Raw genomic sequence first — 15,943 nt, 5'->3', positions numbered from 1 at the left:
ATCTTGTATTCTGAGTATACCCAATTGACTTTTTTTTTTTTTCTTTTTTTTTTTTTTTCTTTTTTTTTTTTTTTCTTTTTTTTTTTTTTCTTTTTTTTTTTTTTTATGAAAACCCCAAACACGAAAGGTATCAAAACCTATAGTACTTAGTACGGTGTATGGGTTGAAGGAGAAGTATGGGGGGGAGGGGGATGCCGGACACTTTGCTCTAGAGATTAAACATGGGTTTCACCACTTCAAGCCTCCAATAAGCAAAGTGGTGGTATTTCACCGGTTGATGAAAATGCATAGTACTAAGTATTATAAGTTCTGATACCTTTCATGTTTGGAATTTCCTTAAAAATCTAAAATAATAATCAATATTTGGGCATTGCGTGGTGAGGAAAAGGGAAATGGGTAGTAAATTTTCAGCATATGTTTTTGTAATACCTGGGAATTTTTAAAACTGATTGTGATACCTTTCACCCCCCCCCCAGAAATCTATATTAGTTTTGGAGACGGTCAGGATGCATGTGATCAGTTCCTTTTTAAAGCCAGTTGTAGTTATTGTGCTTGAGACCAGGGAACCAATATAGGTTCTGTAATATTGTCTTTCTAATAAATTTGTTTTATTCTAAGCTAGTGCAATTAATTTCATATCTGTTCTTAAGGGAAATAACCTACAAAGAAAATGACTCTTTTAATGATAGATTAGGATTAATTCCATAGCCCTTTCAACCCTACCCCATACTATGAGGGGAGAATGCACACACAAGCATGTACACACTCATTCGTATTAGTAATGGCTATGTGGTGCAAGGAAGCCTAAGGCTTATGTTGCACCAGCCAAAAAGAAAAAAAAAAAAAAAAAAAAGTAAAATATTAATAAAATAATAAAAGAAAAGGAAATAGACATCCTATACATTTCCCTCCTGCTGACCTTTGAATATACCCAAACTGTCAGCCTCTAACACCCACATAGATAACTTATTCCATCATCATCAGCCATTTTCAATCCACTGCAGGATGAAGGCCTCTCCAGCAACTTTCCAGTTCCTTCTGTTTTGAGCATTGGCCATCCATTTACTACCCAAAAACTCATGAATTTCATCTATCCATTTCTGCCTTTGTCTTCCAGGTTTTCTTCTAACTCCTCTTGGGTACCATTCTGTTATTTTCTTAGTCCATCTGTCATCATGTCTTCGAGCTATGTGTCCTGCCCAAGACCATTTTAGTTCTTTAGTTTTGATAAGAATGTCCTTTACTTGAGTTTGCTGCCTAATCCATGTGTTTCTCTTCTTATCTAACAGTCTGATTCCCAATATAATTTGTTCCATTCTTCGCTGTGAGTGCCCAAGTTTCACTTCCATAAGTCATGGTGGGGAGTATACATTGGTTCATTATTTTACGTTTCAGACAAACTGGGATATTGCTCTTCAGTATGTGACTATATTTCCTGAATGCTATCCATCCAAATTTATTCTTCTCTTGACTTCCAGCCATTTATCATTATTACAGCTAATAACTTGTCCCAGATAAGTGTATGACTCCACCTTTTCAATTACTGCTCCTTCAATCATTATTTTCCTTTCTGTGGCATACTTGTTCATCATTACTTTTGTTTTAGCCATATTCATCTTTAGTCCAAAATCCTTACTAACTGTGCATAACTGATTAAGATTTTCCTCTAATTCTTTGGGATCATGGCTTATGACCACAATGTCATCTGCAACTCGTAAATGGTTTAGGTACTCTCCGTTCACATTGACTCCTTTCTGCGACCAGTCTAATCTTCTGAAAGCTTCCTCAAGGGTAGCAGTAAACATCTTCGGAGATATTGTCTCCTTGTCGAACTCCTTTCTCGATTTTAAATTTCCTACTGTCTTTGTCTAGTCTAATAAAGGAGGTAGCACTCTCATATGATTTTCTTCAAAATCATAATATATGGGGTATCTATGCCTTGTCTTTCCATTGCCCGAAACATTGCCTTATGCTGTATGGAGTCAAATGCCTTTTCATAATCCACAAATACCAGGCATAATGGTGTTTTATATTCATTTGCTTTCTCCATTAGCTGTGATATTACGTGAAGGTGATCCATAGTTGAGAATTCTGTCTTAAAGCCAGTTTGCTCTTTCGGTTTATTCTCATCAAGTATTCTTTCTAATCTGTTAGTAATGACCCTTGTGAACAACTTGTAGATGTGGGATAACAAGCTAATTGGTCTATAATTTCCAATTTCTGATTTATCTCCTTTCTTATGCAGCAAAACTATGATTGCATTATTCCACCGCTTAGGCATCACACCTTTTCTAATGCACTTTGTGAAGAGCCTTGCCAGTTTTTGTGTTATGTGATTGGTGAATGGAACAAAGGGGTGCTCTTACGAAGAAAGGCTTAAGTTTTGCAAACTACAGTGTCTGGAGACTAGGCACCGGCGAGGTGATCTGATAGAGGTGTATAAAGCCTTGAATGGTTTGAGCATGCTCAATGCTGATGGGATTCTTCCTCTCGCTCAGAATAATCACCTGAGAGGGCATAAATTCAAATTGAGGAAAGACGGATGTAGGATAGTTGTGCGGAAATTTGCCTTTAGCCAGCGGGTGGTTGGTTGGTGGAACAGACTTCCATCCCTTGTTGTGGAAGTTGATAGCCTAAATAAATAAGTTTAAGGCTCAGCTGGACAGGTTGAACGAACAGAGGGGTGAAGTGGAAGTGTGTTTTTTTTTTTTTTTTTTTTGGCTGATGCTGCATAAGCTTGCTTTCTTGCATCAAATGCTGATGCTAATGCTAATGTCTCTTCCTCCCAATTTTAACAACTCTACAATAACTTCATCTTCCCCTGGGGCTTTCTGATTCTTCATTTTCTTCAATGCATGTTCTACCTCATCAGGAAGAATATCGGGTATGTCGTATGTATTGCTACTTTGCAATCCATCTTCCCCACTGCTGGCATCATTCCCTCGCCCCTTGTATAATTCTCTATAGTAGTCTTCTGCTATTTGTATTATGCCTTCTCTGCTGTTTATAAGTACACCATCGCTATTCTTCAGTTTCAGTATCATTTGTCTTTCTGTATTGCTGCTCATGGCTGCTGATTGAAATCCTTTGTTTTCCCTTAATGCTTGTTCTACTTTCCTTGTGTTAAATCTTCGTATGTCCTCTCTGAGTCTCTTTCTAATGGCTTTGCATAACTCAGTATACTCAATTTTCTCCCTGTCAGTGTTTTTCTTGCTCTTCATTTGTCGTCTTCGGTTCATCATGACAAGTGTTTCTTGACTAATTTTTTCTTCTTTGGATTTCTTTATCCCTATAGGTTTCTTGGGCTTTATCACTTTCAGAAAGTTGTAATATTCCTCGTCGATATCTTGGTCCTGAGCAGTCTGCAGAAGCTCAAACTTGTTCTTAAGTTCCAGTACATACTGCTTTTTCTCCTCCTCTGTTATCTCAAAGACCTTTGTATTATTTACTCGAGTCAGTTTTTTCCTTTCCTTTCCTACATCTATATCAAGTGTACATCTTACCATTCTGTGATCACTTCCAACATTTACCTTATTCAGGACGGTAACATCAATCACAATATACCTTCTGTTAGTGATGATGAAGTCGATTTCATTAGTTGTTAATCCATTTGGATTCTTCCATGTCCACTTTCTGTTCACTCTTTTCTTGAAAAAAGTGTTCATTACTGACAGTCCTTGAGATTCTGCAAATTCCACAAGTCCTTCACCTCTTATTTCTTTCACCAATTCCAAAATTTCTTAGTTCCTCTTTCTGCACTGTTTTTCCTTTTTCCAACCTTAGCATTGAAGTCCCCCATAATAATAGTGTAGTGGGTTTTCTGCTCATCTAGAAGACTCAATTTCGATGTACATTTCTTCAACCTCTTCATCATCATGGCTCGATGTTGGTGCATAAATCATTATAATCTTTAGCTTGTACCTCTTAAAAATCTTGAGTATTAGTCTTGACACCCTTGGTGATGTACTTTTGAATTCCAAAATGTTGTTTTTAAAATCTTTATGGACCAGAAACCCACCTTCACTCTTTTCACTGTTTCCATTGGTGTACAGCATATTTCCACTTGATAAACTTATAAGTAATTCATTTCTTCTTGTTTCAGCCAAACCGATGATATTCCAATTCACATTTTCTAATTCCTTTTCCAGCTCTAATATCTTGTCTTCACCGATGAGTGATCTTACCTTATAACAGGCCAAGTTCAGTTTCTGTTAATTGCAGCCTGGTGGAACCCTGAGATTCTTAGCACCCTCTGCTTCCACTCTGATCCTCTTGCTGCCGTAAGAGGGAGAGTAAAAGCTGCTTGGGACTGAGGGCCATTTCTTTTGTTGTGCTGTCATGTGCTGGAGGGTTTGGTCTTTTCCTCTTCACACTGACCAGACGTCTTGAAGAGAACCATTCTAAACGTTCGTTGCCACCTAAGTGACGTAACAGGGCTTACCATAGGAAAGTGTGCATGAGTGGATTTTAGGGAGGCAGGCCAACCGGACTTCTCTTAAATCTTCTGTAATAGAGAGATATTGGATCCATCAGTGTTTTAGGCTGAGTGTCTGATAACACACGGATACCTGTTCCCCTCTAAGCCCCCCTTATTCCAGTAATAAAAATCCAGTAACTTATTCCAGTAATTTATAACTCACTGGATAAAATAAAACTTCCCCGTAACTTGAATTTATGCCCCTAGTTCTAGAATCATTTATAACCGTGAAAATATCATCCTCATTCATTTTACTTTTGCTTCTCAGAGCCTTAAACCCCTCAATCAAGTCTCCTCTATGGTGCCTAGTTTCCAGCTGTGCAATGCACGTATTCGAAGTGTTTCCTCGTAGATGCCCTTTTGCCACCAGGTGAGTTGCACGTCTTTTTGGACCGTTTCAAGAAGATCGGTTTTTTTTTTACGGTGCAGTCTTCATACTTGAACATAATATTCCAAGTATATTCTGCAATAGACTTATCAGTGTGTTCCACAACACTGTTCCTGATGACACAATGGAGAATGCACGAGACTCCATTGAGCAGTGACTACTACCTCATAATTTTGAAAATCACGACGATAGCCCCAGGGGCTCACATCTGGTGAGTATGGGCTTGGCACACCCAGGGTCCTGAGCACCAGGCTTCCTTGCACCATATAGCTAATAATAATAATAATAAAAAAATTAAAAAAAAAACCACTATGCCAAGCCAGTAGACACCCCAAAATGAGAAATAGGTAATGAAAATTGGGAAACATTCAGGACACTAGCCAAGTTAACAGTTTTCTCCCCAGAAAATTTTGCCAGCCGGGTGGCATTATGAAGTAGCCAGGTGGGGAAGTGCAATACAGGCAGTTCCCACTTTAAGAGTTTTTTTTTTTTTTTTTCAAGTATCAACAAAATTGTAAATATGAACATTAATTGCAAAAAATGAATGTTAAACATTCATAAATAGCTCATTTCAAACCCCACACGTAGCTATACAATACAGTGTACCTTGCTTTACGATATTAATCTCTTCCAGAGACACTATTGTATCATGAATATATATCGTAATAAGAACACATTGTTTTTTGGTAATTAGTCCCACAACCTCGGAAGTTGAAATTTTCGGTATATAACTCTCTAAAACGGGATTTTTAAAGTGTAAATTGTATTAGTTATTAATTCAAATCATTAAAAGGCACTACACTTTCATCGTTATCGTATGTTATAAGAACCATTTGTGAACGGATTTGTTTTTATTTTTCTAAAGTACATTTCTGGAGGTCACTACCATAAAACAAAAACAATTTGCACTTTCCAGTTTATTGGGCTTTTCTGTTACTACAAACATTATAAACTGGTAGTAAACTCCATGTTATTGCATTTGCAAAAATACCGATAGCTGGAATTGTGTGGCTTTTTAGGTTATTATGGTAAAATGTGTTTCCCCTTTACTGAAATCTTCAATTGCATAAAAAAATAAATTTTCAGAATCTTCACTTCATTCCTTTTTTTTTTTTTAAGCTTTGTATACTTTTACTCTGCACAAATCATGTTAGTTGTAATTTGTGCATGCCATTAAAAAATGCTTATGCATGCTATCACGAAATTTATAAAGAAAAGAGAAGATTATCTTGGAAACAAATGCCTCTTGAAGCATTTCTAAAGAAGACTCCTTGTGCAACAAACCAGTGAGTGCTGAGCCAATAACGAGTGTGCATTTAGTCGATGATGAAGAATAAACATTCTTTAACATTTGTAAGTCATAAATAATTTCTTTATTATTATAATTTGCTTGATTTTACAGGCATTCATTTCTTTGGATAAATCAATCATTGTTCAAACAAACTAATTTCATTGTTGAGAACGTAACCCTCTTTTTTAACACTGTCTATGGGAAATAAACTCCCCTGCGTGCTAGGAATGAATTAACTCGTAAAGTTGGGAATTACCTGTATTATAAAATTCTTTTATTTTTAAATGTGACTTAAAATATACAAACTGTTTATTACTTGAACCACAAAAAGTTGTTATTAAATAAAATAAAATACTAAACTCTTAAAATGGAATCCTCAACTGCTCTTAGATAGAGAGAACTTCAAGGATACTGATGTATTCACAATGCTATAATGATTATCACAGATCTTGGTAAAGTTTAGTTATAAAATATTAAATAAAATAAAATTTCGAATTGTGTGTTATTAGGACATTCTTTAATGTATGGTCTCCTTTTAGGTTAGTGTAAGTCTAGAAAAAAAACAAAACAAAAGGGTTAGGTTAGTTTGAAACATTACTACCCTCAGAACATCGTATCAACATCGGCTGTTATGGCAACAAAGAAGAATTCATGAGATGATTGCAAGCACCACTTTGACCCATAACATCAGATAAATGCAGATCTGAATTACCATTCACCCCCAACTAGCAGTTTCCTAAACCTTTAGGGTATCCACAACAATTCTGCAAAAAATCCTTGCACCATCTTACTTCAAATGTATACCACTCTACAAAATAGATTCCTTCCACCTACATATGTGGGTTGTTGATAAAATTTCTCCCTATATCCTCGCAGATTCCCTCAAGTTTAGTTAATCCACAAGGCTTTCAGCATATAATCCCTCCTATCATTCTGGGCAGAATTGCAGACACATACATGTTCTGACCTAACTTGTGGCAGTTTTCCAGCATTGTCTTATATATATCCAACAGATGGTCAGATCGTGTATGTTTAATATCGTTAGTTCCCACATGAATAATAATTCACTCTTTACCTCACTTAAAATCTGACAATCTGTTGGTAACAAATGTTTCTCTGTGCAGCCTGGTTGAGACTACAACTAGGGTGCACAGAAATGTTTCAGATGATAGGCCTCCAAGAAATCTGCACGATTTCTTGCAGGCCTGTCTTCAAGAAAGGTTTCTTGCAGATAGACCTGCAGAGTAGGCTAACTGTTCATGAGAGCATGTTGACCAGCTGCCTTCTACACCCCCCCTCGACGTGGGCACCTGTACCTGGTGAGGGGGACCTCCCAGTGACGCTGCTGGACTTCCAGACTAGCATCACTGGGATCCAACGCCCACAGCCCAGGTTCCAGGCTTACATCAATGGAATCCGGCGTGTTTGCCGTGCACTGCGACCCGTGGAAATTCAGAAAGGGGGATCCTGGTGGTTGAGGGGCCCAGCTTCAATACACCACTTTGGCCCCTGCTTCGACAAGACGGGTAGTCCTGGAAGGCCTGGCTAGGATCAATCGGCTAGTAGGCTCGCCTGCGAGGGTCAACCGTGTCAATGCCACGCCCCTACCCTCATGGTCCGAGGGACAGGATTCAGGCTGGCGGCGGTGCGGGTATAGTGTCTGGGTAGCCCTGGCGTTCCACTCCCGAGCGCATTTATTGCATGCCGGGTAGTGGGCGTCCCTTTGGGCTCCGTGGTGGGTGGGGAGCCCGGGCACTGAACAATTTAAAAATCTTCATGAATCCTGATAAACATTCCTTCAGGGGCCCCAACCTGGTCCCTATCTGAAAATATTGACGGAGAGGCAGATAGCATTATTGCTACAAAGAGGCAACGAACCGAACTACCATCAGGGCCTGTCCCAAGGTTCTTAATAATGCATTCCACCAACGAAACACCGATTGGTAAAATGTCACCCTTTTTCATACAAAAAGGGTTGGATGGGTTAGCAGGTACACCCAAGTCAGTTAAGAGGCTCCGTTCTGGGGACCTCTTGATTGAAACAAAAAATGACAGGCAGTCTGAACATCTACTCCGAGTAACATCAATCGGAGGAATTCCCATAACAGTGACACCACACAGAACACTAAATTCATCGAGAGGTGTCATTTCGGAGTGGGACCTTCTTGACGTCACCGAGGAGGAAATCTGCTCCGAATTAAAACCACAGGTAGTTACTGCCGTCAAGAGAATCACTGCACGAAGGGATGGAAAAATTGTTAAAACCAGGAGTGTTATCCTGACTTTTAACTCTCCCAAACCTCCTGATGAGATTAAAGCTGGCTACATCAACTGTCCAGTGCGTCCATATGTTCCAAACCCTTTACGGTGTTTTAAATGCCAGAAATATGGACATTCTCAAATGGCCTGCCGTGGAGTCCTTGCATGCGCTCAATGTGGTGCAAAGGACCATGAAACAACAGCATGTTCAGCCACGAAACCCACCTGCATTAACTGTGAAGGCGAACACCCGGCCTACTCACGAGCATGCCAGAGGTGGAAAGAAGAAAAAGAAATTCAACGGCTGAAGGCAGAGCTAAACATATCGTACCAGGAGGCAAGGAAAGCAGTGAAACCTCTCAACATTAAAAAACCTATCTACGCCCAGAAGGTAGCAGGGAGGTGTTCCATTGGGACTCAGACGGACATGTCCGTCCCCCCAAAAGAATCATTTACTCCCATCGCACGTTATCTTTTAAGCTCCTAAAAACCTGCGCAGAAGGACCAATCAGCTGCCACTCCTATATCGGTACCTCCTAATGCTCCACAAATAGCAAAAGAAAAGAATAAGAAAGGTGAAATACCACCTAGTACTCAAGAAAACATGGATGTCGAGCAGAAGGAGGTACAAGAAGACTCAGTTTTGGAGCTCTTTACTGAGGAGGAAATGGACACTGGACAGCGTCCATACTTCCCCAGGAAGGAGAAGGCCAGATCTGAAAAAGGTAAGCCCTCAGCACCTCGGAAACTGCCTGATGGACCCACCAAGTCAAAATAATGGCTAAATTCCTACAGTGGAACTGTCGTGGATTCCGGCAAAATACTGATGACATCAAGGCCCTTCTGCAAAAGCACAAACCAGCTTGCTTTTGCATACAGGAGACTTATCTAAAGGCAAATGACGACCCCACTATGCATAACATTACCATCATTCGTAAGGATAGAATTGTGGATGGTCCTGCTCATGGAGGAGTCGCAATCCTCATCGGCAGCCAGATCCCATTTCAACCTTTGCAGCTTACAACTAGCATTGAGGCTGTAGCAATTCGCCTTTCAGTGGGGTTCTTATTAACTGTCTGCTCTGTCTATTTGCCACCTGGGATAGACATCCCCCAGACAGACCTTAATGATGTTATCAAGCAATTGCCTTCCCCATGTTTAATTCTTGGGGATTTCAATGGACATAACACTCTGTGGGGTAGTACTAAAACCAATGGAAGGGGACAAGTCATAGAGCATATGCTCACTGACAATGACCTCTCCCTCTTAAATGTGGGTACAAACACCTTCTTCCACATGCCTACCCGTACATTCTCTGCCATTGATCTTTCTATCTGCTCCCCTTCTCTCCTTCCTTCACTTACTTGGGAGGTAGAAGAAAATCCATATGGAAGCGATCACTTCCCCCGTGATAACAACCCTAACTAGTGGTAGATCCTGTCTGCCATTTAGTTTACCGCGGTGGAAGATTGATCAGGCTGACTGGAATGCCTTTCGATATCTGGCAAACTTTGACATTGCTACAGTCAGTCAGGAGCCAATCAATGAAGCAGTCATGTATGTCACAGAAACAATTGTCCAAGCAGCTGCACTTGCAATCCCAAAATCATCCAGCCAATTCTCACTATTTCCCAAACCTTGGTGGAATTCAGAATGCACGGCAGCAAAAAAAAGCACAAAACAAAGCATGGGGGATATTCCGCCGATATCCCACCACTGAAAATCTAATATCATTCAAACGTGTATGTGCAAAAGCACGTTATGTACGACGTCAGAGCCAAAGGAAATCTTGGATTCGTTTTACATCTTCCATAACTCAGGCTGCTAGCTCAAAAGTAGTCTGGGATAAGATCTGGAAAATGAAGGGAAAATATCCACCATGCCCTTCAGTGATCCTCGAGCAGAACGGATGTCCAATTGCAGATCGAACTGCAGTTGCAAATAGTCTAGGGGAAACATTTGCAAAAATCTCTGCAACAACATCTTTTCCCACAGAGCTTTTGGCCCTGAAAAAGAAAATTGAGAAAAATCCACCGAACTTCTCTTCAAAAGGGCTTGAATCGTATAACAAGCCCTTTTTACAGGAAGAGTTAAATGCAGCACTCGCTCTCATGCATGCAAGTGCTGTGGGGGCCCGATGACATCCACTACGAAATGTTAAAACACCTCTCACCACAATCTAAGGATCACCTTTTAATTCTGTTTAACAGAATTTTTATTCACAAACAATTTCCGGATTCATGGCAAAGGGCTATCGTCCTTGCTTTCCCAAAACCAGGAATAGACCCTAGCAGTCCAAGTAACTATCGTCCTATTGCTCTGACAAGCTGTTTGTGCAAAGTCCTGGAAAGAATGGTTAATGCACGCCTCGTATGGTATTTAGAAACAAATGGTCTGCTTTCCAGGACACAGTGCGGCTTCCGAAGAAATCGATCCACTCTGGATCATTTAATCCGATTGGAAACGTCCATTCATGATGCTTTTATTAAATCCGAGCATTTGGTAGCAGTTTTCTTTGATATTGAAAAAGCGTATGACACAGCCTGGCGATTTGGGATTTTAAAAGACCTCTATAACTTTGGTCTTAGAGGTAACCTTCCTGTTTTTATTAAAAACTTTCTTTCGAATCGCCAATTTCAAGTCCATTTAGGATCCACCCTCTCTCGAGTTTTCTCTCAGGAAGAGGGAGTCCCACAAGGATCCGTTCTAAGTGTCACGCTTTTCCCAATCAAAATAAACTATCACAGAACAACTTCCACCCACTGTAAACAATGCCCTCTATGTTGATGACTTTGCTATATTTTGTCATTCATGCAATATGAGGGTCATTGAAAGGCAACTGCAGAAAACCATTGACCATCTTACAGCTTGGTCTTTGGCTAATGGGTTCAGATTTTCATCACAGAAGACTGTTTGTGTACACTTCTGTCGCAAACGTAATCTTCATCCTGACCCAGAATTAAGGCTTGGGCAAAATAACATCCCAGTTGTAGCAGAATTCAAATTCCTTGGACTTATTTTCGACAAAAAGCTGACATTCTTACAACATATTCGTCAGCTGAGGACAAGATGTGTCAAAGGGCGTAACATCCTTCGTGCCCTTTCGTGAACCTCATGGGGCGCAGATCGTGCTACCCTTCTTCGTCTCTACCGGGCACTTGTCTGTTCCAAACTCGACTATGGATCTCAGGTCTATGGTTCTGCTAGAGATAGTGCACTTCGGTGGTTAGATCCAATCCACCATCAAGCCATCTGGACAGCCACTGGAACATTTCGCACATCTCCTGTCCAAAGCCTTTACGTTGAAGCAAATGAACCATCTTTGTCTCTTCGACGTAAGCAGTTGTCCTTACAGTACACCTTCAAATTAAAATCCCTGCCCGATCATCCCACGTGGCCATCCGTTTTTGAGCCGTGCTGGGAAAATCTCTACAACACCCATCGGACTGCCAACAAACCTTTTGGTATTCGCATTCAAGGGCTGCTGAATGAGCTGAACTTGACGGTAGACAACGTAGCCCAGTCACCAAGGCAATTCTTTCCACCCTGGCATGCTCATTTTCCAACTTGCGACTTCTCCCTTAAGATCTGGGAGAAGGCTACTACACCGCCATCTGTCTACCGGCAACTCTTTGCATTACATAGACAGCAGTATTCTGACTTTCTGCCAACCTAGGCGCCTCCGTAGCCAGGTGGGAAGGAGCAGCAGTGCGTAGCACACGCTTCTTGATTAGACCGGGGTTCGAGCCCGTCACCACCAAATACGGAGGATGCGGAAAGGTCAAGGAATGACCACCGCATATCCCGGAGCAATATGGCCTTAGTTGCTAATGCTCCTAAAAACCAAATAACAAACATTCTGCCAACCTATACAGATGGCTCAAAGTTAGAATGTCATGTGGGATCTGCTGTTGTGTTCCCTCACAAAACTTTATCCTATAAGATCCCACAAGAAACTAGCATTTATACTGCAGAGTTGCATGCAATACAATCAGCCCTAGATCACATTAAAAATCGCGACTACCGGAGGTATATGATTTATTGTGATTCATTGAGCGTATTACAGGCACTAGTATCGGTGAGGTATAACCCTCATCCGATCCTGTCCAGGATCCGGAATATTCTTTTTTCTCTTGTGGAATTAGAATTTGATATTCGCTTTTGCTGGATCCCAAGCCACATTGGGATCCGGGGAAATGAATTAGCTGATACCGCTGCCAAATCAGCCATTTCCCTGGATAATCATTGCCTGTCAGTCCCCTATACAGACTACAGGCAAATAATACGTTCTATTTTACTCTCCCAATGGCAAGATTCTTGGCACAGGCAGGGCACAAATAAATTACATCGCATTAAGCCTGTAATTACGCAATGGCAGTCCAGTCAACGCAGGGTCCGAAGAGAGGAAGTTGTTCTTGCTCGGCTCCGCATAGGTCATAGTCATCTAACCCATTCCTACTTGCTGAGGCCGGATGACCCACCTATGTATGAGATATGTAATGTTATTTTAACCGTTAGTCATATTTTAATAGAATGTCCTGTTTTTATAGAAGCACGACGCTTGTATTTTACCGCTTTTAATAATTTGACTGAGCCATTTACACTCAGTCAGATTATAGGTGACAGAGACAATATGTCCGACGTTTTTAACTTTTTACAGTCTATTAATTTTTATACAAGAATCTAAGATTTATACTTTTTATACTTTTACCTTGTATCTTTTGACAATAATTAATTGCTTGATGTGGTAGCTTTAGCTACCAAAATGTTTAATAGTGTTTTAAAATTTGCCTTGGCGCATTATGGCCTTAGCTGCCAATGTGCCATAAAAAATCAAATCAAATCAAAAAGCCTTCTACACCTCTGCCTGCAGTGGGCACAGGGGCAGTGTTCATGGACATTGGACAACTGAAAAAGTTGTCTGGTCTAATCAGTTAAGGTTCCAGGTCCATGTTGATGGACAGGTGCATATTCAATGGCAAGTCAGTAAAAAGTTACAACTAGACTGCACAATTGAACGAAAACAGGCCACAGCTGTTGTTTAATGGTTTGGAGATGCCTTCATCACTGGCTCCTCTCATTCTCATCCTATGAAAATTCTTCACGGAAATGCATACTATTATCAGTATATCTCAATATCTTTTTTGAAACAGAACTGCACAGCCTTTATTGCTTTGCACTATTTTTATGAATCATTCCTGATATGTTTATGGAGGGGAGGGGACATTTAAGCCCTTATGTACTGACTGCTCAGAGCTGAGTTTTATCCCTCTTGTCCATTTAGAGTTCTTCACATATTCAATGCTATATAAAATATATTCAGTATTATACAAAATATTCAATAGTATATAAAATATATTCAGTATTATACAAAATATTCAATAGTATATAAATACTATCCTTCATAGTTGTGTTTGACATTTTCAAACAATTATGAAGGATAATATTTTAGTTATGACTACAAAATACAGGAGAACATGATATCACACTTAGGCCACAAACTTATCTTTACTTAGGCACAGGTTGTATTATATTGATAATAAAATAGATCATTATATTGGTTTACACAGTCATCTTAATCAAGAACTAATCACACTTTCTGGAATAGGATAGAGAGAAGATGGAAGCTCTGACAGAAATTTTAAATTGCTATAGACAGCAAGGTGTCCCAGAGCGACCAGCACTACTCACTTTTCATTCCTCTTCTGATGTTGCCAGTCTATATTTGTTAGAGGACCATTGGACAGATATAGTTAACCGAAACAAGGTAAATATTGATATAATCTACAGTTCAGTATTAATTAAATAATAATATATTTCAAATTAATATTAAATATAATTAAATATTAATTTGATTTAATTATACTTAATTAACTAGATCATTTAGAATTTTATGAATAATTTAAAACATTTTCTAGATATTTATTTAGAATTTAGAAATAATTAAAAAGGTTTTAGGGCTGAAAGCCTCACACTAGAGAAAATTCACTAATCAAACAAGTTAGTGCATAGCATCATGTTATTTGTAGTAAATCATTGAACTAGGTGAATTGGCATCATTCTTGTTTTATCTCATATTGTGAATGCCTTCACAAAGGGTTGCCCTGATATTGCACTACCTCAAGCAATGCTTTGCCAGTTTAGAAGACCAATGTTACTTATTATTGGCAGATACCACCACCCAGAAGGCACTGTTTGTAAATGGTTATGGGATAATAAGCTCTATTATACACATCTCTGTCCCTATTAGACATAGAAAACCGAAAAGGTAGAGGAAAGTGTTAGTAGGAGAGGAGGAAGAAGAAGAAATTCCTTTGAAAAAGAAAAGGGCCAGTTACTCCTCAAACTCGCTCAACTAGTTCCTGCATAAATCCCTCGAATAAGCAATGCTTTCTCTGTGGGGAAGACTGTTAACCTTCGTTACCAAGCCCCCACCCCAGATGGCACTGTTTTGAGCATCTCATTTGTGGGTAGATAGGTACTTCACTGTTACAATAAGTGACAACCCGGTTATGAATCGCCTACTTCAGTGATTTTCAATGAACTAACATAATGCTAAACACTAACTTGTTCGATTAGTGAATTTTCTGTAGTCTGAGGCTTTCAGCCTTAAAGGTAAAGGAAAGAGGTTTCCTAGACAAACAAAAAATTGCATTTTTTGGTGGCCTTGGAGACTCTGGACCAACTGTACCACTCACCTCAGTAAATACTCTTTTCTAAGATGTTTTTAAGTCTTTATTGTTGCACACCATCTGGCATCACTCATATTGTGGAATTTTACTTCCTAACTGGGTTGTAACTTAGTGTAACACTAGGGTACCTACCCACCCACCCACCGATGAGAGGCCAAAAAGCCTTAAATATGCTCTCCGGGTGGTGGTATCCTGTGAGAATAAGTAACAGGCTTTTCTACTGGCCAAGCCTTGCTTATTTTAGGTAGTGCAGTATCAGGGCAATTCGTTGTAAAGGCATTTGCAATATGAGATATAACAAAACGATGTCAATTCATGTACTTCGGTGATTTACTAAGAACTAACACGATGCTACACACTAACTTGTTTGAATTTAGTAATAGTTCATTTAGAATGTATCTTTCTCTCCTTCACTGGGGCAGCTTTAAGCACAAGCAACCAAAGCTGCTTCCTAGAGCCTTAATGTCTGGGTAAACCATGCAAGAGTGACTCAACTGAGTTTATAGTAATCTTTGTGTGTGCACGTGTACGTTTATGCATTTATGTGCATGCACATGCTTTGTGCAGGTTGTACAAAGCTGTAAAACAAACTGAAATTTAAATATCTTTTAGCAAGACTTTAATTTAGAATATAATAAAAATAATAATAAAATAATAAAAAGAAAAAAATTAACAAAGGTTCACTTTTAATATTACTAACTTAATCGGAGAAGTATAGCTGTAAAAAAAATTCTTTCCACTTTGTTTGTGTATATATAAGTGCTCAGTGTGTCCACTTCTACATTGATTTCCTGTAGATCTTTGGTTTTGCTTGTTTCGTGTTGCTGAGCATTCGA

General features: G+C 39.5%; 1 protein-coding gene across 5 annotated transcripts in view; it reads left to right on the top strand.

Moving 5' to 3' along the window:
* LOC150079193 (pleckstrin homology domain-containing family G member 5-like) overlaps window positions 1-15,943 on the top strand; it is a 559,615-nt gene that overhangs the window by 161,608 nt on the left and 382,064 nt on the right. For all 5 annotated transcript variants that reach the window (XM_090382446.1, XM_090382448.1, XM_090382445.1 and 2 more), the window contains one exon: window positions 14,024-14,182. In XM_090382446.1, coding sequence (XP_090238572.1) covers window positions 14,024-14,182 — 159 coding nt within the window. The remainder of the gene's footprint in view (window positions 1-14,023; window positions 14,183-15,943) is intronic.

This window comes from Mastigoproctus giganteus, chromosome 10 (genome assembly GCF_048544385.1).
Source record: "Mastigoproctus giganteus isolate SK-2022 chromosome 10, ASM4854438v1, whole genome shotgun sequence".
NCBI lineage: Eukaryota > Metazoa > Arthropoda > Arachnida > Uropygi > Thelyphonidae > Mastigoproctus > Mastigoproctus giganteus.
The sequence above is the reverse complement of the archived record's forward strand: the minus strand, read 5'-3'. Positions and strand labels throughout refer to the sequence as shown.